The 23,630-nt window shown below is 34.7% G+C and overlaps 2 protein-coding genes across 3 annotated transcripts; one reads left to right on the forward strand and one right to left on the reverse strand.

Annotated features, from left to right (window-relative positions):
* Window positions 1-2,141: 2,141 nt before the first annotated feature.
* On the forward strand, window positions 2,142-11,375 carry LOC140058466 (uncharacterized). 2 transcript variants are annotated; one of them, XR_011847010.1, is made up of 3 exons: window positions 2,142-2,636; window positions 6,216-8,782; window positions 8,895-11,375. XR_011847010.1 is itself a non-coding variant. In XM_072104087.1 (2 exons), the coding sequence occupies exon 2, from the start codon at window positions 6,229-6,231 to the stop codon at window positions 7,996-7,998; it is 1,770 nt and encodes a 589-aa protein (XP_071960188.1). In that variant the 5' UTR covers window positions 2,142-2,636; window positions 6,216-6,228; the 3' UTR covers window positions 7,999-11,375. The 2 variants fall into 2 exon arrangements, 1 of the variants encoding a protein (XP_071960188.1); XM_072104087.1 differs by having other exon boundaries at window positions 6,216-11,375.
* Window positions 11,376-11,419: 44 nt separating this feature from the next.
* LOC140058467 (uncharacterized) lies at window positions 11,420-22,521 on the reverse strand. Its single transcript, XM_072104088.1, has 4 exons — window positions 22,434-22,521; window positions 17,639-18,241; window positions 13,881-14,052; window positions 11,420-13,225 (listed from the first exon to the last, which is right to left on the reverse strand). Exons 2-4 carry the CDS (start codon window positions 18,206-18,208, stop codon window positions 13,089-13,091), a joined length of 879 nt encoding a protein of 292 aa, XP_071960189.1. The 5' UTR covers window positions 18,209-18,241; window positions 22,434-22,521; the 3' UTR covers window positions 11,420-13,088.
* Window positions 22,522-23,630: the final 1,109 nt, after the last annotated feature.

Here is a 23,630-nt window from a genome sequence, read left to right on the forward strand (position 1 = left end):
CTGATGAAGGGCTAGTGTTGCCCGAAAGCTCTGCTAACGTTTCTGGCTGTTTACTTTATCGTTTTGATTTAGCTTTTCGCTTTTGTATCTCCATTGAAATCCAGCCACTGATACCCACAGCATTGTCATTTTTTCAGTAATTTGCCTTTGGATTTATATATATAACTTTTCTGGCTGTTTACTTTATCGTTTTGATTTAGCTTTTCGCTTTTTATTTTTGTATCTCCATTGAGATCCAGCCACTGATACCCACAGCATTGTCATTTTTTGCAGTAATTTGCCTTTGGATTTATATATATATATATATATATAAATCAATGATGTTGCGTAGCACTGTGTAAATTATATATAAATCATACTGTAAATTATAGAAACAGTGCTCATATTCGGAACATGATCTCATAATCGCGTCGAGCATAGCTCATTGGCGAAAGTTCCGTATTTTTTAGTTGTATGAAAAAATGTCTCTGGCTGGATTCGAACCTGCAACCTCTCGCTTACAGGGCGAGTATCATACCACTAGACCACAGAGCCATGTATGGTATTATCACAGATTTTCACCCACCAGATACATTCTCTCATACAACAAACGCCCTCACAATCAGTGGAGGCTTGACAAGTCAGAATAAATTCCAACTTTAATTCGCAACGGGTTTTTAAATAATATTGTGTATATGTAAATCAATGATGTTGCGTAGCACTGTGTAAATTATATATAAATCATACTGTAAATTATAGAAACAGTGCTCATATTCGGAACATGATCTCATAATCGCGTCGAGCATAGCTCATTGGCGAAAGTTCCGTATTTTTAGTTGTATGAAAAAATGTCTCTGGCTGGATATATATATATAATTTGAAACTGTAACGATAAGGAAATCTGTGAGAATGAGAAAATCGCCCCAACCGAGACTCGAACTTGGACCGTCTGCTTGATATGCAGTTGCCCTAACCATTAGACCACTGGGGCTTTCATGGTATTGTTCAAACTCGATTGGATAGCGACTCTTTACAATTCTCTGCGTGGTACGGCGGAACAGCACTAGTCCTCGGTTGTAGGCCTATACGCACGCGCAACAGAGATCAAATTGATATGCCCTCATTGACTAAAAACTGTTGCTGTAATATTAATTTCTCATAAACACGCAAGAATTACGCGTAATTATGGCGAATTAAGTTCAATGACCCTTAATTTTTAAAGCTGTACGTTAAAAATTGTTAAAATACAATAACTCAATATTATAACTGTTTTTTTCTTTTAGACGAAATCACAAGCCTACTAATGAAATAGAGTTTACAAATGAAATGCAAATGGAAGTAAATAAAGAAGCGGTTGACGAAAATCCAACAACGCTCCTCTTGTAAAACATCTAGGCCTAAATATTCCCATTACTGAGTTCATATACATGTTCGATGTCCCAAAAGTCTGTTAACTAGAAGCGCATTGCAATAAAATAACAACTTTAATCAATGATTAAGGTACTGTCAATTATGATAACTTGTAAGAGGATAATTCAAATTAACATATTCATATTATATAGAAATTTAAACAATATAGATATTAACAAATAAGAGATTTAACGATAAAATTATGTTTTCTGTGAAATTATGATTATATTGTAATGTATTGATTTAAATAAAAACTTTTATTGTAGTGAAAAAGTATGGTGTTCGTCCAAATCTCTCTCGCATTTTTACCATAGGGTTGGTGAAATCCGTCCACAATAGGGGCTTTTTCTGTCCATAATAGGGGCTGAGGGCGCTGTTGTTTGTCCATAATAGGGGATTTTTAAAATTGATTTATATATATATATTTATAAATTTATACCGTATTTTGTGTACCTTTTTCTGTTGCTAATAAAACAAATTGAAATTAATCTGTTGGGGAAACAGACATTTTGTGAAAATTAAGAAGAAAAAATAGGAAATCCAGATTTAGAAAGGTAATTTTGTAAAAATGTAGAGCAAGTACGAACTTTGTCGTTGAAACAAGACAATAAATAACAAAAAGAGACTGTGAAAGCAGAGAGGTATACTTCCCTGGTGGTAGGGCTACAACAAATTCTAATTCGAGCAAGGAATGAATAACTTGTCCCCATTTTAAGGTATCGAAAGGCAGATTGCGTAAAAATGATGAATTTTAACATGACCACTTTTTAATTCAAGACAATACTTCTAGCACAAACGGGGTACTTTAAATACGGTATAAAATACATACTGTATGATTTTATACCTTATTTTGAGGATATGTGTACGAGTGCAGAAATATAAATACCGCCCTCTAGACATGTAATTGGATTAGCTTATTTTTAGCCAGTACCATTGAACTGAACACTTTTGATTTGTAATACCGTGTATCAACACGACACGCTGCTTGTACCATAGGCCTACGTTCTACATTGATAACAAATCAGTTATAGGCCTACTGAACGAATATTTCATGGAGACAAATATACTACGTGTTGCTACAGTAAATTGGGATGTCTAGGCCTAGATTGTGATTTTTCAGAAGTAATGTCAAATATTAATTAATCTTGTCACTGTAGCGAGGAGTCTTCATTTTAGCAGTCGATGTGAGGTTGATAACTTTGTGTTTGTTTCAAGCTGTTAGACTCCAATGATTCAGTAAAGTAACGGTTTGTTGATTTATTGTTGCTTTGCTTCATCACCATCATCGTCATCATCATTACATCATCATCATTATCATCATCATCATCATCATCATCATTATTATTATCATTATCAACATCATAATCATCATCATCATTACCATCATCATCATCATCATCATCATTACCATCATCATTATCATCATCATCATCATCATCATCATCATTACCATCATCATTATCATCATCATTACCATCATTATCATCATCATTATCATCATCATTACCATCAACATCATTACCATCATCATTACCATCATCATCATCATTATCATCATAATCATCATCATCATCATCATTATCATCATCATTATCATCATCATCATCATCATCATCATTATCATCAACATTACCATCATCATTACCATCATCATTACCATCATCATTATCATCATCATTACCATCAACATCATTACCATCATCATTACCATCATCATCATCATTATCATCATAATCATCATCATCATCATCATTATCATCATCATTATCATCATCATCATCATCATCATTATCATCAACATTACCATCATCATTACCATCATCATTACCATCATCATTACCATCATTATCATCATCATCATCATCATCATTATCATCATTATCATCATCATTATCATCATCATCATCATCATTATCATCATAATCATAATCATCATCATCAATAACAAGAACATCATCATCATTATCATCATTACCATCATCATCACCATCATCATCATTACCATCATCATCACCATCATCATCAGCATCATCATCATTTTTACCACCATCATCACCATTATTATTACCACCATCATCATCATCATCATCATTCATTCTTTCATTTATTCACTCAACATCAGTGAAAAATCACTTCCATTTATTTTCATTTGCATATACAATATACATAATCATCATCATAATCACAACAACTTGATTTTATATTGTTCTATTTGATTATAGGACTATACGCCTTTATGTTTATGTTATTAAAAAAAATCTGATTTAAGTAAAATAATAGAACATTTTCCATAAAAAAGAGGAAAAAATAAATAAGCAGCATCGTTTAGGATGTGTTAATAAGTGACATTACATAGGCCAACGCAGCTGCTCATCTGCATACAGTTATTTCATATTCTCCAAATGTAGGTTACCAATATTTGAATTATGTATGTACATATTTTAGATTTATTCATGTATTTTTTTTAAATCATTGAATTATTTTAGAAACAACTGATATGAAATTCTAATTTTGTTCAAAAGAATTCAGATAAAAAATAATAATTTGCACTTTGCCTCATTTTATATGCGACGGGAATATGATAACATTGTGTGATTATAAGTAATGAGTAACAGTGTTTATTGTATGATGCTGGATTCATGTTTTTTAATTAAAGTGATGTTCTTGACATCAAAATACCTGACGGTCATCACGAACTTGAAACCATGAATTCTACAATATCAAATTTTTTTTAATGACGCATTTTGTTTATGACATCACGGCAGACAATTCACTACGTATGATGACATCATATTATATTCGCACCCGCGCGTATTTCTTCTTCCTTCAAGTGTTTATGACATCACGACAGACAACCCACTGCGTATGATGACATCATATTATATTCGCACCCCCGCGTATTTCTTCTTCCTTCAAGTGTTTATGACATCGCGACAGACAACCCACTGCGTATGATGACATCATATTATATTCGCACCCGCGCGTATTTCTTCTTCCTTCAAGTGTTTATGACATCACGACAGACAACCCACTGCGTATGATGACATCATATTATATTCGCACCCGCGCGTATTTCTTCTTCCTTCAAGTGTTTATGACATCACGACAGACAACCCACTGCGTATGATGACATCATATTATATTCGCACCCGCGCGTATTTCTTCTTCCTTCAAGTGTTTATGACATCACGACAGACAACCCACTGCGTATGATGACATCATATTATATTCGCACCCCGCGTATATATTGATTTCACTGTCTATAGCCGAAGTCGTAAAATAACACTCGTTTACGGCCTAGCTAGCCTACGCTGAATGTCTATTGTCGTACATAAGCCGTGTATATTTATATTAGTTTCTTTATTAAAAGTCTCACATTTTCAGATTCCATGGTCGTTATGAGTTTAATTTTGTAGTACACTTGCGCTAAGTTAATGAAACATTTATTATGAGTTTTGAATTATGATCAATCTTTATAATTTCATAAAATCGAGCGTAATTTTGGCTGCGGTTCTGACATCTTAATAAAGCATGTTGTACGTCAATTGTATACATGTCCATTAATCTGCTGAGCAAGTTCAAACGCCCATTCGTATGCACACTGTATGAGTTTATTTTGATTTAATATTTTTATTTTTGATTCTTAAAAAATACGTCATTCGTTATTCAACAGATGAATTTGCAGTTATAAAGAAAATGCAAATTCGCCTTTTCCGTATCACGTGCGGTACATACGTGATTAGTCGCCGTAACATCTCCATTATTACGTTGCACATATTGGCTATAGGGCGCAACGTAAGAAAGTAAGCGCGGCGAAAGTAATTTGACTAACGCGACAGAGCATTTAATCTATCGCATCTGATTGGTCAGTTCACTTGCGTTGCGCTTACGTCCTTGCGTTGCGTCAAAATAAGAACCAAATGTACAGATTGTTTCCCACTAAAGCGTGGTTCCCAATAGCCACGCAACGCAAGGACGTAACGCAACGCAAGTGGATTGACCAATCACAAGCGATGGCTTATTCGCTTCTGATTGCTAACTGTCTATGACTTCGCGTGTCATTGGTTAAAACGCTTGCGTTGCGTTTACGTCCTTGCGTTACGTTCTAGTGGGAACCAAGCTTAAGGGCGCAACACAATGACGTAAGCGTAACGCGAGTAATTTGACCAATCAAGACGCCATGCCTACCTATAAAATGTCATGCAATTCTTTCAATCCAACCAACCATACCCAATCGATAATTGTCCATTGCAATTTAGGTTCGACATTAAAACGTTTTACACTTGTAGGTCTTAATTAACAGCTTATGAAAAATGAAATTATCAGAAGTCCTTGACTGATCGGCACAATCTAGCTGCTTAATGCTGAAGACACTATACCTACTGCTAGTTGCCAATATTATGGAAATGCTGAATGAATTATGTATGAACGATTAATAATGCTATTAAACGCATCTCATCACTAGACCTACTTCCCAGTATTAATCAACATATTAATCTGGTAGATATTGCAATAGGCCTACCGATATTTTACACATTTTTCGTCTCGCTGATTTTTGTTTTGTTTTGTACCTGTAACATGTAAAGCGGAGTTTGCTATAGAAAGTAAGTCAACAAATATATTAATGTTATAATATAAATATATAAATTACCATGGAGCGAGCGAGTATAGAACACTTGCTAACTATCATCTGCGTAGCACGTGACGGAATATATTTGTGTTCAATCTCTTCCCATCTCTCTCCACAACGTAGCAATATATCTAGAGTTTATGTAGTAATACTTCCAACAAGGTATAACGTAACACTGTGTTTTATTTCATTTCAGATTGTTTTTTAAGATGTTGAAAGTTGAAAGGACATCATCGTGGCATATATTCCTTCTGTGTATCTTTGCTATTTTTATTTTAAGCACAGTTCATGTGTCAGATACGATGATGTTGGCGTCGTGTCCACCGTCCTGTGAATGCGACGCTTCTCAACGATACATCTCGTGCGTTGAATACGTTAATGATACATTGATGTTTTTATTTCCGAATGATACTCGGAAACTCGATATACGATATCAGAATTGGACTGTTTTCAACGCGAAAAGGATTTCTCATCTCACACACCTTCGAAAACTACAGTTAGCGTCATGTTCCATCGAAGAAATTGAAAACGATTTCTCAACATTACAAAAGCTAAAACGATTGGATATGAAAGAGAATCTACTTTCGGATTCAGTTTTTAACACTATTGGTCGGATGAGACAGTTAAAAGAACTTATTTTAGACAAAAATCAACTAAGATTAGGGGAGAATATCACGTTCAACAATTTGGAACAAATTGAGTATCTGAGTTTATCTTGGAATCTGATTGAAGTTATTCCTTCGTTCGAAGGTCTTGCAGAAGTTCAAAAGCTGTTTTTATCAAACAACTTGATTCACACCATAAACAGCAGTGCGTTTGTTAATCTTCATAAACTGGAAGAGCTTTACTTGGACGCTAACCTCATTACTCAAATAGAACCCGGATGGAGCAACAATCTACAGTTTCTCCGTCATTTAGACTTATCAGAAAATTTTCTTTCTGAAAGTTTTCGCCAACAACATATTATCGGACTTACACAGAACACTTGGATTGAGGTATTATCTCTTTCAAATAATTCCTTACTTCAAATTCCGTGTAAAGATATTGTGAAAAATACACATTTAATTCATTTAGATCTGTCATACAATTCAATAACTACCATTGAAAACAATTGTTTAAACCATCTGAAATACTTAAAAGTTCTAGACTTGAAAAGTAACAAAATAAAAACAATCGACGAGTTTGCTCTACAAACAATGTCGAGGTTGGATACCGTAATATTAGATAACAACTCAATTCGAACGTTGCCGCCGTATTGGTTACGTGGCACAAGCGTCAGTCACGTGAATCTCAACTCAAACGAACTCGTATCATTATCAAATGAATCTTTCTGTGGTCTTGAGAATCTAGTTATTGTTCATCTATTAAAAAACAGTATTTCATCCATTTCAACAGGAGCATTTTGCGGTACCAGTCTAGAAACGCTGGTACTTGAATATAACAATTTACAGGTAATCAACGCGTCACAGTTCGAGTGCGTATCGACGTTAAAGGAGTTGTTTTTAAGTAACAACTACATACAGGAGGTTAATCCAGCAGCATTTGATGGCATTTGTCTAAAAACTCTTCATCTTCATTCAAATTTTCTGGAAAGTATCACAGAAAACTTGGTAGTTAGAGATAGTTACGAAGTATTGACGCTGGAAAATAACCCGTGGCGTTGTGACTGTCACATTGAGTGGATGAAAGATTACTATTACAGTAATAGTAATATTACTAATGTAAATATTATAGAGGTTCTTGATAGACAGATTGTCTGCTTGTCGCCTAATACGTTAATTGATTTCACATTGTTTGCCTTAAAAGATGTTGATCTCATCTGTTCAACGTTTCCATCACCTTTGACTATAAAGTTAATTTTAGCTATCTCAATTTCTATTATTGGTTTCGTGGTTTCGTTGAACATAATGAAATTATATTGTCGCTTTCGAGAGTTGCAAAAGTATGAGGGAAGTAACGAAAAAACAGTTGCCTTGTAAAAAGAGTGTAATAACAGGATCATTATAATTCAGGTTTAAATACTTAAAGGGTGGCTCCGGATTTGGAAATACTTAAGGGCAGCTTCAGGATTGAAATACTTAAAGGGGAGCTCCGGGGTTGAATGCTTAAAAGGTAGCTCCGGGTTTGAAATACATAAAGGGTGGCTCCGGGTTTGGAAATACTTAAAGGGCAGCTCTGAGTTTTAAATACCTAAAGGGCAGTTCGGGGTTTTAAATACTTAAAGGACAGCGTTGGGTTTTAAATACTTAAAGGGCAGCTCCGAGTTTTAAATATTTAAAGTGTAGCGGGTTTTAAATACTTAAAAGGCAGCTCTGGGTTTGAAATGCTTAAAGAGCAGCTCTGAGTTTTAAATACTTAAAGGGCAGTTCTGGGTTTTAAATACTTAAAGGGCGGCGTTGGGTTTTAAATACTTAAAGGGCAGCGTTGGGTTTTAAATACTTAAAGGGCAGCTCCAGATTTTAAATGCTTAAAGGGCAGCTCCGGGTTTTAATACCTAAAGGGTATAGCTCCGAGTTTTAAATATTTAAAGGGCAGCTATGGGTTTAAAATGCTTACAGGGCAGCTCCGGGTTTTAAATATTTAAAGGGAAGCTCAAGGTTTTAAATATTTAAAGGGAAAGTCAAGGTTTTAAATGCTTAAAGGGAAGCTCCGGGTTTGAATTAATTAAATTAAATTAATTAATTACCAGTTCGAATAATTAAAAAGCAACTCTTGGTTTGATATAATTAAATGTTAACTACAAGTTTTAATTAAAGGGCTGAGGTTAAAGGGCTGAGGTTAAAGGGCTGAGGTTAAAGGGCTCAGGTTAAAGGGCTGAGGTTAAAGGGCTCAGGTTAAAGGGCTGAGGTTAAAGGGCTCAGGTTAAAGGGCTCAGGTTTAATATATATAAATAATTACGACCACATTGGAAATGTCCATTCTTCCTATTTTCTCACCTTTAAACATAGAGTAATATTTCTAGAATGTATATTAGTTACATGGTTCTTGTCAAAATTGAGTTTCTTGACCCTTGACATTGTATGCAAAGCTATATTATTGTACTGTATATGTTATTTCTATTTTATACATTGAGAACTTTCATAGAGTTTAAAGTATGAGTCCCTCGAGATTATTATTCTAGTTAGTCGTCTTTCACTCTACACTCTAGTTATGTGTGGTGCACGATAAAATAGTCGATTTTCGGTACAGTATTGAAGTTGTACCAGTATCATAGTCAAATTCGGTGTTACAGCATCGCATGTGAAACGCATGAAACACATGTAAAGACTGTAACATAAACAAATCCTGAATTTAGCCTGTTATGATACACAAGCTATATATTTATATACAATTAATTTGTCTATACCTGGACATGTTATATGTGCCAATACAGCCCTGAGAATTGGGTGTAAAATTGCCCATTTCCACTAATTACGATAACGAAATATATAAGCATGCATTTTTTTTACATAAAACAAACGACATTAGAAAGAATTTTGTTCTAGAACTATATGAAAAAAATTGATGCTGTCTTTGATAAAATTAATATTTTAAAAATTCAAATGACGTCATGATAAATACAAACAATAATATCGATATTATTGCTCTTACTAATCATGACGTCATTTGATTTGACGTTTGAAAATATCATTTTCATCAAAGGAAGCATAGATGGTTATTCTATAGTTCTAGAATGAAAAGTTTTTATATTTCTTTTGTTTTGTGTATGAAAAATGCATATTTGATTATATCGTCGACCGTTATCGTCTTAGTGTAAATGAGCCTTTATAAAGAGCCAGGTACACTAATAATTACTAGTATAAAGGATCCTTTTGCGCACTTTCTATCTGGTCCTAAGTGACTGACTTCAAAGGCAAAATATTGAGCAATTCGGATACATTTTAATCCTTTAAAATAACGACTATTGACAATAACGTTGATGTTGTTCTGTCTTTTTAAACCTAATTTCGACAGAGGTCCACAGCGCAGAGAAACATGTATACTTAATGATAGATTTATACTAGTAGGTCAACACATCGCTCCATTACGCAATACAATCTGCATATATGTATGAACGTATGCATACAATGTATTCCATAACTTTTAATATTCAATTTATCTACAGTAATAATCAATATTTACATTTAGTGACGTATACTTTTCAATTAATTGGATCAAATTATATTCTTGTATTAAATGGTAGCTCCGCGTTTAATATTTAAAATGGAAAAAGTATTGCTACGGTAATTTAAAATAGTATTTTCATGTAGAATATAGCATTTTTCTCTCAGATATATAATACTGTATCATCAAATTTACATAATGAAAGTTGAATAGTAGTATTACGAAAACGTCATGTAACTGTATTTCACACGACGCTTGTTTTTCTTTACAGTGGCTGTTGGAAAAAATAATTGTGATTGCAAAGGTTTATAAATTATTTTATAAATAGTAAACTTTTAAACATGGAGCTACAAACACACATCAATCTTTGGTCACAAGACTTCAGTTGCACACGTGTTAGACATTTAAAGATGTATCGTCCCTCAAAAACATAAAAAATGAAAATAAATTTTAATCAGACTGTGAGTATGTTATTTTGTAGTTTTAATAAAGTTGATCACTTCTGTAGAAAAAAAACAAAACTAAAAAAAATTGTTTTCACTTATAACATGACCAAAAAAATGGTTAAATTCAATCAACCAATTTGACTATTTTTTGCTTTAAATTACAGTTTTTCAGGTAAATAATTTTTTTTTTTTGACCCAATCTTTGGTCAAAGTGGATAACTATTATGTGACATTAAAATGGCATATTCAACAAAGAAAATTCAATAATTATTTTTTTCAGGGGACAATACATCTTTAAGGGTAGTTTTAGTCGCTTTTAATGATAAAAATACTTGATTATGGGAACAGTTAGTTACTAGGGTTTATTTTTATCAGGAATTCTCAAATTTTCTCCTCGAAGTGGAGTAGGAATATTGTCCTGTAATCAGTGACCTTTAGTTTGGGATGTGTGTATTTTTATTCTACCAACACAATTCATGTTTTTTTAAATTTTAAATAATAAAGAATATTTCGCTTTGATTTGATAGTTTGGTTTTTGAATTGTTACTAAATAAATCAGTGTAACTCTATCCGTTAATTGACCACTAATCGGATCTGAGAATGTAAACGATACGAATTACATTAATTATGTTTTCCGTACGGAGATGTAATATCGTGTAATTGTTTTACCGATAAATGGACAGTTGTCGGGCATCCCCACATTGTTTTGCAAGTCGATTCCTTCATTCAACGTATATTTATTCATCAAATAAAGTGTATAAAATGTATACACCACTTTTATTCAATTTCATTCAATAATATCATGCACTAAAATGCAATACAAATACATGCACAATGACATTTCTTTCTTTTATTTCGTAAATGTACGGCCTCTGTACAATTTTACAAATCATTAATTACATAATTCATTCTTTTATTTCAGCTTTTAAATGCACAGAAAAAATACATGTTAATATCAATCTACAGTTTATATTCCTTCCGTAATCACTTTTTCTTTCAACAAATTACATATACGAACCTAGATAACCTAAATATATTTACTATGTAAAAATTGCATCTCGAACACTTACAGCTAATATTAATCTACGTTCTTGAAGGCGATTCGGCTTAATATTTGTTTAAAAAAAATAATTTGGCACACACGGCGTGTCATACGTATAGTGATCAATAATAGTTAAAAACAAAAATATTAAAATGATATAAAAGAGGGCAACTCTACCTATTATAATAAAATGGTAGCGTATACGTTTTATTTACGTGCAACATGAAGCAACGGACAATAATAACTAGGTAGCTAGCTGTGTATTTGTTTTTAGTAATCTGTCATTCAACATCTGTGAGACTGAATCATCAACCTATTGTAGGCCTATATTATTTGGCATTCCTAATTTATCTCAATCGAATTTATCATTATCGTTTACGATAAAATGAAGACACGCAGACAAATATTTAAGATTTTAAAAATTGCTAGCTCAAATTCTAATAACTCATCTATACGACATGTTTAAAGTCATACACATAAAAGTGATAACGTCTTATTAAAATCTCATCACATCAACTGATGTGTAACCGATTTGACAAGTAGGCCACAACTCACGATCAATCAAATAAATTGCATCCGAATGAGGCCCGCTATACCGGACTCAAATGTCATATATTTCTAATAAAGTTATAGTACTACGGGGGCCTAGAATGAAAGATATGACAAATTGTGACATAAACCGGTTAAATAATGAGACATTTCGAAACAGTCAAATTACTGGTTTTTTTAAATAAATAATGCATGAACTTTGTTAGAATTCAGTCGAAGATAATCTATGTTTTTTGTTTGTGAGCGGTTTATGCACGGGTATAATAGGATCCAGGATGTACTTATCACAGGACAACTTGACCGAGGACCATATTTTAACAACGTATTAGGGATGTACATAACGATTTCAGAACCATCGCGAGATTAAGCAAACGCTCGCCGTACAGCCGTCGCCATAAATTGCTGTGACGTCACAGGTAAATCGCAAAATTTACGTCATGGGTTTTCTGGCAAAGTCTGACAAATCGAAAATTTCTAGTAAACATACTTTGTAAATAAATCGTAAACAAATATAAATGTTTATTTTTTTTTATTGTTTCTTTTGCTTATCTGGACTCATTAAGTAGATTTTACGATGCACCTGTGACGTCACAGCAATTTACGGCGACGGCTGTACGGCGAGCGCGTGCGGCGATATCCTTCATCTCGCGATGGTTCTGAAATCATATATGTACATCCCTAATACGTTGTAAAAATATGGTCCTCGGTCAAGTTGTCCTTTAATCATTTGTTGGATGTAGGCCTACGGTAACTCAGATAGGATTCGCATCACCTTAAGTGTGAATGAACGATGTTATGCGTGTAAACACATATTACAAGTAAGATATGTCTAAAAACAAATATACAATAAGTTATAAATAGACAATTTGTCGTCAATTCAGCTGTCCCTCTCTGATATGTTTATATTGGAACTCAATGACGTCAGCATCTAGAAATTTTTGCTTGGATCGCTAAGATGAATGTGAAGTTTTGGAAACAGATTATGAGGAATCGACGAGGCTGGTTTCCATGGAGGTCGTTCAAGTGATGACATTTTTCCCTTGTTTTTCTGGTCCACCTTGTCAGCTAAATTAAGATACAATAGTTTTTGTAAATACATGCATCCTACCAATTGTAGGTATTTTGTTGATGATGAAGTTTGATATTGATGAATAATGAAATAATTATAATAATAATTATAATAATATATTTAAACAATATTATAGCTATTATTTAATGTATCAAAAAGAAAATTACTGAAAGAAATTACAATGCTGTTACAAATAAAACAATCAAAAGTATAGAGAAAGGTAGCACTCTAGCCCTTCAGTACAAGCTATTATTTATTATAATGTACAAACATAAGAATGACAAGACACCGTTAAACAGTTCACCGGATCCAAATTTACACATCGGAACGCTTAACGACAACAATTCATGTGATTTCGATATAATATTGAAAGATTGTTTAAATGTTTTGATTGAATGTGGGGGTCACGTGGGAGAATTAACATAGGCATAACAGTTTTGTTTTAAGGCCTACGGCGCCTAAATTTTGGTTAGGCAAGAACATTTTGTTAATAGCCTAATGATAATAGATCGATACAATGCAAATGAATAAATGATAGTGGAAATGGTGAGAGTGAAGGTTTGACGTTGATAAATGAAAAACTCAGATGATGTTCAAGTTGGTCAAATAAATATATTTTTCTTTTTTAATAAAATCATTACATAACCATACCGTATGTTTTCTTGCTGGTTTTTTTAGTTTGTGATTTTCTACTGGATGCTGCTCCAGCTGATCGACCTGATGACGTACGTGAACTCCTGCCGTTTTGCTCGGAACATTCCTTCCGTTCCTGATTATAGATCCCCATACCTAGACGGCCTGTTACGCTCGACCACTTAGCTTGCTGAAAAAATAAAATAATAATTATGACACTGATATTCATGTTCAAAACCCAAATATAAATTTTGCATGAAGAACTTTTTTATTGCGTTTTGGATAGAATTCGTTACAGGCCTATAGAATGAAATTAATCTAAACAATGAAACCGACTGGAAATCGTTCCTAGCGATCATACATTCACAAAACATTTATAGAACTTACGAAGAAATCTGTTTGGGAGTTGATTCCAAAGCCTATTCGGCGGCACACACAGACCAACCCTCCACACACTGCCAACTAACAGATAATGGCGGGTTTTGTGTATGATACCTAGTTACACCTGACAAAGCGTCCCTTTGTTCCGTAATCATTCTATTCTTGTGTGATGAATTGAATTATTGTTCAGTACTTTAGTATTGTCAATCTTTCTGTTAAGTAGAGTATGGTACCGGCAAGAAGGCCAAATGAGTGTCTATCCTGTCAAGGCAATCTAACAACAGGACACTGAGCTCGCCTTGCCATGGCCAAGATAGGAACACGTAATAGTTCTTTGATATAATGTCTGGCTGCGACAAATACCAACATCTACTGTACTATATGTTCATATTCTCATTAACCAATCAATTTCACAACCGGTGGATTAACAGTCGCATGTGATTGGTCAACTTGTTTTCACCCATTGTTGCTGGGTTCCAGACGGCGTTTTGTCCTAATTTTAGTAAAAAGATAAATATTTTTGCACATATGGCGTTTCATACGTATACTACTTGAGTTTGTTTTTCAGAAAAAAATTGAAATAAAGCAAAATAAATAAAAAAGACAATGAATACAGACTTGGGGCAAGTCTACTTCTTACTTTCTACGCAGTAATTTTTTGAAAATTTGTTGATGGTCGTTTCCTTGTTTTTGTCATTTTATACCATTCTATTGTAAAGTTGTATTATAAGTGAGCATTTTCGAAAAATTTATATGGGTGCATTTAACAGATTTTAACAGGGAATAAAGTAAGCATTTACGTAACTTATCTTCAATTTCAATTTTGTCACGACTATAAATATAACTAGGCCTACACCCAATTAACTTAATACAAAAAAAAAGCAAATCGTCACACCTCGACCAAATGGTGTTGGATCACGCTAACATTGCCAAATTAAATTTAAGGTCAAGTTCAATATTGAATATCGAAACGTGGCAGACTGAAGGCGCTTGACCTTTGACAAGATCGCCTAAATTTCTAGTTTTTAACCTTACAATATTTATATTGTATATTCAGGTACAGCCGCTCCATAATCTCTTTGCTTTTCTTCCTTATATTTTTTTAACATAAAATTATTTTTACTAACACACATTACTGTTTATATGCCTAATGTAATATGTTTTTACATCTTTAACATAATTTCATAAACATATCTTCATGTCGTACAACTACTCGTAACAATTTTTCTCAACTTTCTATCATCTAAAAGTCGTAGTTAGTCATGCCTCGGGTCACATTCTATGGTCACCGTACAGGTAGGCTACTACATTAGTACTTCTATGAATGGATGACTAGCCGGTGACAATAACGCTAGTTGGTCATACCCAGTACCGTTTTGATTTTACGATCTTTCGGGAAACCACCTCACGAAATTAAATTCAACATCATTTGGAATAAACGTTCGAATAAATAAATAAATAATAATAAATATTTCCTCGAATAAGCCCACATGCATATATACACACCGTATTACGAAACGTTCCTATTTGTAGTAGAACTCATTAATTAAAAACGGGGCATTTATTCGAATAAATACGGTATGTCTTATTGTATATTTATTTGTCGATGAAAATATGTCGGATTTTAACAAATGAACAGCAACGATTGTGTTTCAACAGTAGGACATATTAAATGAAACTTGAATACATCTTGGATACCTAATATACTCGGCTGTTCTTATTTACGGCGCCTCATAATTATTATCGTCTTTTTGCGGTTGTTTGTGATGATACATCATGGCTTTGCGCCGTCATCTTGTTTTTAATTAAATGTATTGTAATATGTATAATATTATTACAAACTGACTATAATGTATTCGGCATAAATGATAATTGTGATGGAAATAACAAAGCTAGTTTTCCACTGAAATGCAGCGCAAAGATGGAGGCGAGCGCATTGGCCAATCACAAGCGACAATTCCACGTTCATACCGGTATTCAACTTTAAAATATTCATATCGATATCGATCTATTATTATTTAAACCAGATTTATGAAATACTTCCGTCAAGTTATGCATAATTATTATGAAAACATTCACATCCTATTTTAATAACTTAAAGAGTAAGGTATCTGGGTTATGCATCAAAATAATTACTAGGGGTACGACAAACACGTTAAATACTCAACGTTGATTTATCATAATATGAAATGCAGCGACCATTTCTTCACGTTATAAAACGCGTATCAAAATTCATTCCTTAGAGTGTCCCCCTAGGCTAGTGAATTACTGTGATCGTAACGATTACTTTGGCAATCATTGCTAGTTACCTTCATCGTGAAAATCCAAATGAGAATATCAATAGTAACATAAGGCGGCGTTTTTTAATGATGACATACACGAGAGAAAGATCGATCATTACTTGATAGGATCATTTAAATGACACCATTTGATTTCTTTACGCTGACGGCTTCAACGTGTATCTGTTTAAACGCTACACGCTTGATTCAAAATGACTACTTAAACTATATGTTACGTTACAAAATGTATCAAGTGCTGGAGATGTCTGCTAACCCCTTTCACACGGCATGGTCAACTCTCTGATTGACAGTGCCAACACAAAGGTAAATCATGGACATTGCCAACCTCTGATATTGTATCAGTATAATCAGTAGTCATAACATTGTAACAGATTTAAGACTCTCCACGGCAATATAGTTATGGTGGTAGCACATGTCTACAGGTCCAGTGCAGTGTCCACAGCTGGCTCATGTTCATCTGAGCCCCTGCCGTTTTGAACACACTGTTTACCACTGTTTTGTTGTAGTTATTACACACGAAATGACCATTAGAGGAGACGAAATTTGATGTGTATCATTGTACTTTTAGACTGTTGTTACGCATAAATATGAATAGAAGTTGGTGGTGCATGATATGAATGTATTCAGTATGAGTTAACTGTGAGGAATTTATTTCTAATTTCCCTACAAAGATTGGCTTCCATGCTTTTGGTGACGCGTTCAGATTGAGTGTTCTTATTTTTCTTAGGTTTTTAGGCACATGTGGCCAAGAATTACTATTAGTAAATCGATCACTGTAATATCAGATAGGTGGTAATCCCCCCTTATACAGGGGATATTTTTTGAACCAGTTCTCAGGGGTAACTCCCTACTCGTCTCGAAATTATGAAGTGCACACAGGTTGTGTACACATGGACCTCGGTTTATAGTCCTTATCCGAACAGACTTGTTCCACCACCAGAACTAGGAGCGAGTCGGCCTCGAACATGCCGATATCGTTCGCTCTTTAGGTACAGTAAACGGCGTCCCTGCCTCAGCCATTTGACTCACTTTCTAACGTTAAATTATATGCTTTTTTGTGCTGTCTTTAAAAATAATAATATAGGCTTGACTCACTTGTTCTGCAATAGTTTCTGCCGTCTTAAGGAGGACTGGTACAATATTCACCACCGCGCCCCAAACCGGGACTTCACCTGAGTTCAAACCACGAAACTCTTCCAATGTTTTATGCTTATGAAGTTCAGTAAAGTCGTTTTCTTCGTCTGTAAATTGTATCCAGAATTGTAATTCTTCATTGATCTTATCGCATGTTTCTTCTTGTTTTGGATGAACTGTTAATTCGCTAATAGGCTCACCAATCCACTCTTTAGCCCGGTTCGCTAATGTCTGCAAATGGCTAACAAGATCGAGGAATAGTCCGATGACAGTTGTGAAGTGTGTCGGCCGTTCACCGTCCATGATCTGAGAATGATCGTAACATTGCCGAACCTCGGCTATCGTCCTAATGGTAGGGCCATACATCGTTCCTTGGGCCTTGGGACTTCGTTGCAGCGCGTCTATGAAGCTTCGAGTCTGTTGGTAGAGCTTCCGATACGGTCCTTCCCGCAATTGCTGAATTCCTGACGTCAGTTGTGAACTCACATTTTGCATGTATCGCAGTAGTTGAACAGGATCTCTGTCCGTCATTTTTGTCAGTATATTACTTTATCGTTGGTATACCTAATTCAAACAAAGCAATAATGAATAAGTTTGCATTTAATAACAATAATTTATATAGCGCCCGTATCCACTAAAAGTGCGCAAGGCGCCAGCAACCACATACTGTAGTATCTTAGTGTCTGATTTCTTTTATCCATTAATTACATATGCCTCAGAAGAAAAGGTGTTATTTTAATGTTTGTATAAATTAAATCAGTTATAATTGTGTACTACAGAGCGACATTTTAAAAATGATATTCCATGATTGCAATAAATAAACATTGCAATATTTCACAAAATTTTAAATATGTAAAATCACATTTTATCAAAATACCTGTGTAATCCTACATAATTATGTTTACAGTACAATAGTTATGGGGCGCTTTAAGTGCAATAATCAGTGTTAGTTTTATGTCTGAGGACCCCAATAGAAATAAGTTTTCTTTTAAACTTTTTTATTCCTCGGGTCATTCTATTAATATTGTTATCTTGTGATTTGTATATGTTATTTTTGTCTTTGTAGTTCATGAGTGAACCGAATAAAACTGAACTGATGATGGTGCTAGTTACAATCCGTTATGGATGAGTAATTTACGATTTACCTAGTTGATAAACGGATATAAATAGAGAGGAAGAGGTCTGTAGGCCTACTCGTCGTATCATTATCAATTGTTTTGAGAAAGCGTGTGCGACGATGATACACTAGACTTTTGATCATAATTCATGCAGAGAATTTCGTGTATCGGTTATTGATATTCTATAGAAGGAAAGAGTATAATACAAGAACTAGGCCTATTGTCCGAAGAACTAGGCCTATTGTCCGAAAAACTGAAAGCTCATTTCAAGAGAAGGAAAAGCGGCACACAATATGATATTATTATATATAAGTTACGAGATGATGTATACAAAGCTTCCTTTGAAATAGATTCACTCTCTGAAATCTCCCTACCCAACGGGCGGCAACATTTGCGTTTTGTGCGTGGCCTACTGAGAAGGCGGGTAAACTTTGACCTTGTCGCTATGTGTTAAATAAAAAGCTCATCTATTCACAATGTCAAGCCTGTATTTTTATACGACATACATTTTCCATCTGTTTTCTTTCCGTATCAATAATCTGGACATATGAATGGTTAGGCATTAATGAATTATGCACGACTATATCGAATCAAAATGGTTGTGACCAATAAGGCCTAACGTTAATATTATTGGGTAATTAAACCGACAGAAATATAATTGATTTTGATGACGGAGACACAAAGCAATTCTTTAGAAAGGAAATTGAATATAAAGAACGGTACTTATACGTAGTCAAGATGATAATAATAATAAGGCCTAGCCTACTCCGTGTGTTTTAATTATTATTAGTTTATTCTCATCCTACTTCTACACTGTTTGTATACTGCCTTGACATCATTTTAAATACCTAATTATAATAGGCCTAGGCCTTTATTTTACTTAATTTGCTTTTTCTATTGTCAATATTTTTCTTTTTCAATGTGGACATTGGCTTAAGATCTGTCTACACGATCAAACTTTATGTGACAAAAATGTGATGAGCCCATATATGGACATGATGATGTCTGGTCATATCACAACCATATTTGAGCATATCAATACTGTCCATATTTGGGCACATCACATTTTTGTTGTCAAACTAGTTTTATAGTGTAGACAGCGCTTTAGATCTGTGCTCTGCTCACCATCCACGTGTACTATGTGGATACATTGGAAATTAATTGGAATGTTTAGATTATATGACCGTGTAACATTATGCTGCGTCTATGTGTATTTTAGAAGTTCTACAAATGCATACATTACTAATTTTATAAAAAAAACGACCAAGACAAGAACCAACTTCACAGTGTCAATTACGCCGTGTTGTACAAGAATATGTTAAGTCTATGCCTTAATTATAATGATTAGGTAGGTTACCATGCCAATAACAAATAGTATAGACACGATGATGTCATATCACTACAATATTTGGACATATCACTACCCACATCACACTTTTGTCCAAAAAATGTTACCGTGTGGACAGAGCTTAAGATTTGTTTAAAGTTTCGAAGACGGTAACGAACGGGCAGATGAGCTAAATGACAACGGTCATCACTGATTAATCACGGCAGACATCGAGTACCGATATTCTATGGTTTAGATAAAGATGAGTTATAAATATATGGCTTACATATAGCAGCTAATTCAGCTGCCATACGAAGCATCAAACTTAACATGTATTGATTTGTTACCATGCTTGAGTTGTCAAATTAATGTTGCACTTTGTAATTACGTGTTTTCTTAGAACAGTATTACATTTCAAATTAAAAGGCTGAATAATTATAATAATTTCATATTCGATATATATATATTCAATATACAGTAATATAAAGACTAATTTACACAGACTAACGGTAACGGTAAGCGGAATACCGCGTGCTTTTCTCACGTAATTCCGTACCGGTTTTCTAACCTGGGCGGGTTTCCGCTCTCAACCGCCAGTCCGCGCTAAACGTTTTGCTTTTTGTTTAGCGTTACCGCTCACCTGTGTAAATTGGCCTTAAGCCTGATATTTTGAGCACACCACTTTTATATTTATTGCAGACTTGCGTACACAGGCACGTATAGTTAAGCGTGCTGAGTGTAGATCGGTATCATAACAGATTGCTTACCTGCCATAGTTACATTCGAAGTGCTCGTGTGATCGTTTAACTCCTATATTTCAGATCTCCGATATGTATCTCCAATATATCCGATGTTGCCTATATCCGATATACCTCCGATGGATCTCCGATATAAACTCCGATGTATCTCCGACATAACCCAGATGTATCTCCGATATAAACTCCGATGTATCTCCAATATAACTCAAATGTATCTTCGATATAACTCCGATGTATCTCCGATATAACCCATATTTATTTCCGATATAACTCAGATGTATCTCCGATATAACTCCATGTATCTCCGATATAACTGCGATGTATCTCCTATATAACTCCGATGTCTCTCTAATATAACTCAGATGTATCTCCGATATAACTCTGATGTATGTATAACTCCGATGTATCTCCGATATAACTCTGATGTATGTATAACTCCAAATGTATCTCAGATATAACTCCGATATAACTTCGATGTATCTTCGATATAACTGCGATGTATCTCCGATATAACTGCGATGTATCTCCGATATAACGATGTATCTCCGATATAACTCAGATGTATCTCCGATATAACTCTGATGTATCTCCGATACTAATTCCCATGTATTTCCGATATAACTCCGATAGGCGTAACTCCGTATCTAGATAACTCCAATATTTCTTAGATAAAACTCCGATGTATTTCCGCTATATCTTCGAGATTTCAACATACACAAAATATTAACACTGGCTTGATAGGCTATAGCTATCAGAGTTAACATGTTTCATTCTGTAACGCAGTGTTCTGTGTTCAAACGTGTGGGTACACCCTGCCAGTGTTGTTAACTCCGATAGCGTTAGCTGTACCCATCAAGCCGATACGTGTTAATATTTTGTGAAAATATATTGAATTTTACTAAACTTTGCAGAGTCGAATAACAATAAGTAACACGATTTAAGGTGACGATTTTTGGTGGGGTAAGGGGATGTCTCCCCTAAATTAGAAGGGGATTCAAGGTGTCCCTTTGACGTCAATCCCATTAAAATATGTTTAAGCAGCAACTTATCATAGGCCTACAAGGTTTAACCACACAGTAGTAGGCCTACAGAGTAAATGTCTCAGGCCTCATGCTAATATGTTACAGTATTATGAAGTATTTTTAGTGGGGCGATACTCTTGCTATCATGGCCTAGGCCTACTATCCGAACTCATCTAACAGTACACTGATTAGCCACATACTTTGATAGTGTTAATTATTACGCTTTGTACGGTTGTTTTGATGACCGAAGAAATTCCTCTATCCCGGGTAGATATAATTAAACATTATCCTAGCTAGAGATTCAAGTCATATGTTACCTATTTGAACAGATCACTCACCGTGAAGGTCAGTGCTAGTGAGTAGGCCTCTACTACGACGTGTTTACTTATTGAATATTGTACCCGACTCCGGGCCTAACTTAAAATAAGCAAATGGGATGCGCTGGCTGGATATTAAAAATAAAAGGCTCATGTATTTAGCATTATAATTACCATTAAAGCGTTCTATAAAGTATATAAAATTAGTACTTACAGAAGGATAGTATTGAGAAAAATGAACTTCCGTATAAACACGTTTCGGTATTCTGCTACAGTACACTGGGAGGTGTATTTAGCGAATACAAAAGACTAAGCCGCCGTAGCAACGACCTTTGTTAGCGTGTTGTTAAGGTAGGGGAATCAATAAATAATGAATAAAGTATAAACAATCAGTTTATTAATAGTGTGTACACGTATTTCTATTTTAAATTGTTTACAGTCATAATAATTAATAAAACTCTATACAATTTCACATAATAAAAGAAAATAAAACAAACTTTTAAAATGGAGGCCCAAAAAAAGGAAGGCCCCAAATGTTAGGCCCCAAAATAGAGCCCCCAAAATGGAGGCCCCAAAATGTAGGCCCCAAAATTGAGGATGTAGGTCCCAAAATATAGGTCCAAAAATGGAGGCCCCAAAATGTAGGCCCCAAAATTGAGGATGTAGGTCCCAAAATATAGGTCCAAAAATGGAGGCCCCAAAATGTAGGCCCCAAAATTGAGGATGTAGGTCCCAAAATATAGGTCCAAAAATGGAGGCCCCAAAATGTAGGCCCCAAAATTGAGGATGTAGGTCCCAAAATATAGGTCCAAAAATGGAGGCCCCAAAATGTAGGCCCCAAAATTGAGGATGTAGGTCCCAAAATATAGGTCCAAAAATGGAGGCCCCAAAATGTAGGCCCCAAAATTGAGGATGTAGGTCCCAAAATATAGGTCCAAAAATGGAGGCCCCAAAATGTAGGCCCCAAAATTGAGGATGTAGGTCCCAAAATATAGGTCCAAAAATGGAGGCCCCAAAATGTAGGCCCCAAAATTGAGGATGTAGGTCCCAAAATATAGGTCCAAAAATGGAGGCCCCAAAATGTATGGCCCAAAATTGAGGATGTAGGTCCCAAAATATAGGTCCAAAAATGGAGGCCCCAAAATGTATGGCCCAAAATTGAGGATGTAGGTCCCAAAATATAGGTCCAAAAATGGAGGCCCCAAAATGTATGGCCCAAAATTGAGGATGTAGGTCCCAAAATATAGGTCCAAAAATGGAGGCCCCAAAATGTATGGCCCAAAATTGAGGATGTAGGTCCCAAAATATAGGTCCAAAAATGGAGGCCCCAAAATGTATGGCCCAAAATGTAGGCCTCAAAATATAGGCCCCAAATAGTCCCCAAAATGTAGGGCCTCGAAATGTAGACCTC

Source organism: Antedon mediterranea, chromosome 9 (assembly GCF_964355755.1).
Source record: "Antedon mediterranea chromosome 9, ecAntMedi1.1, whole genome shotgun sequence".
Classification (NCBI taxonomy): domain Eukaryota; kingdom Metazoa; phylum Echinodermata; class Crinoidea; order Comatulida; family Antedonidae; genus Antedon; species Antedon mediterranea.

Bases quoted from the DNA above. Each gene is read 5' to 3' on its own strand.
- LOC140058466 (XM_072104087.1), top strand. From the start codon at position 6,229: ATGTTGAAAGTTGAAAGGACATCATCGTGGCATATATTCCTTCTGTGT.
- LOC140058467 (XM_072104088.1), bottom strand. From the start codon at position 18,208: ATGACGGACAGAGATCCTGTTCAACTACTGCGATACATGCAAAATGTG. The intron at 14,053-17,638 runs GTGAGTCAAGCC...TTATTTTTTCAG, and splicing joins CAGAAACTATTGCAGAACAA to CAAGCTAAGTGGTCGAGCGT. The intron at 13,226-13,880 runs GTATGGTTATGT...ATCTTAATTTAG, and splicing joins AACCAGCAAGAAAACATACG to CTGACAAGGTGGACCAGAAA.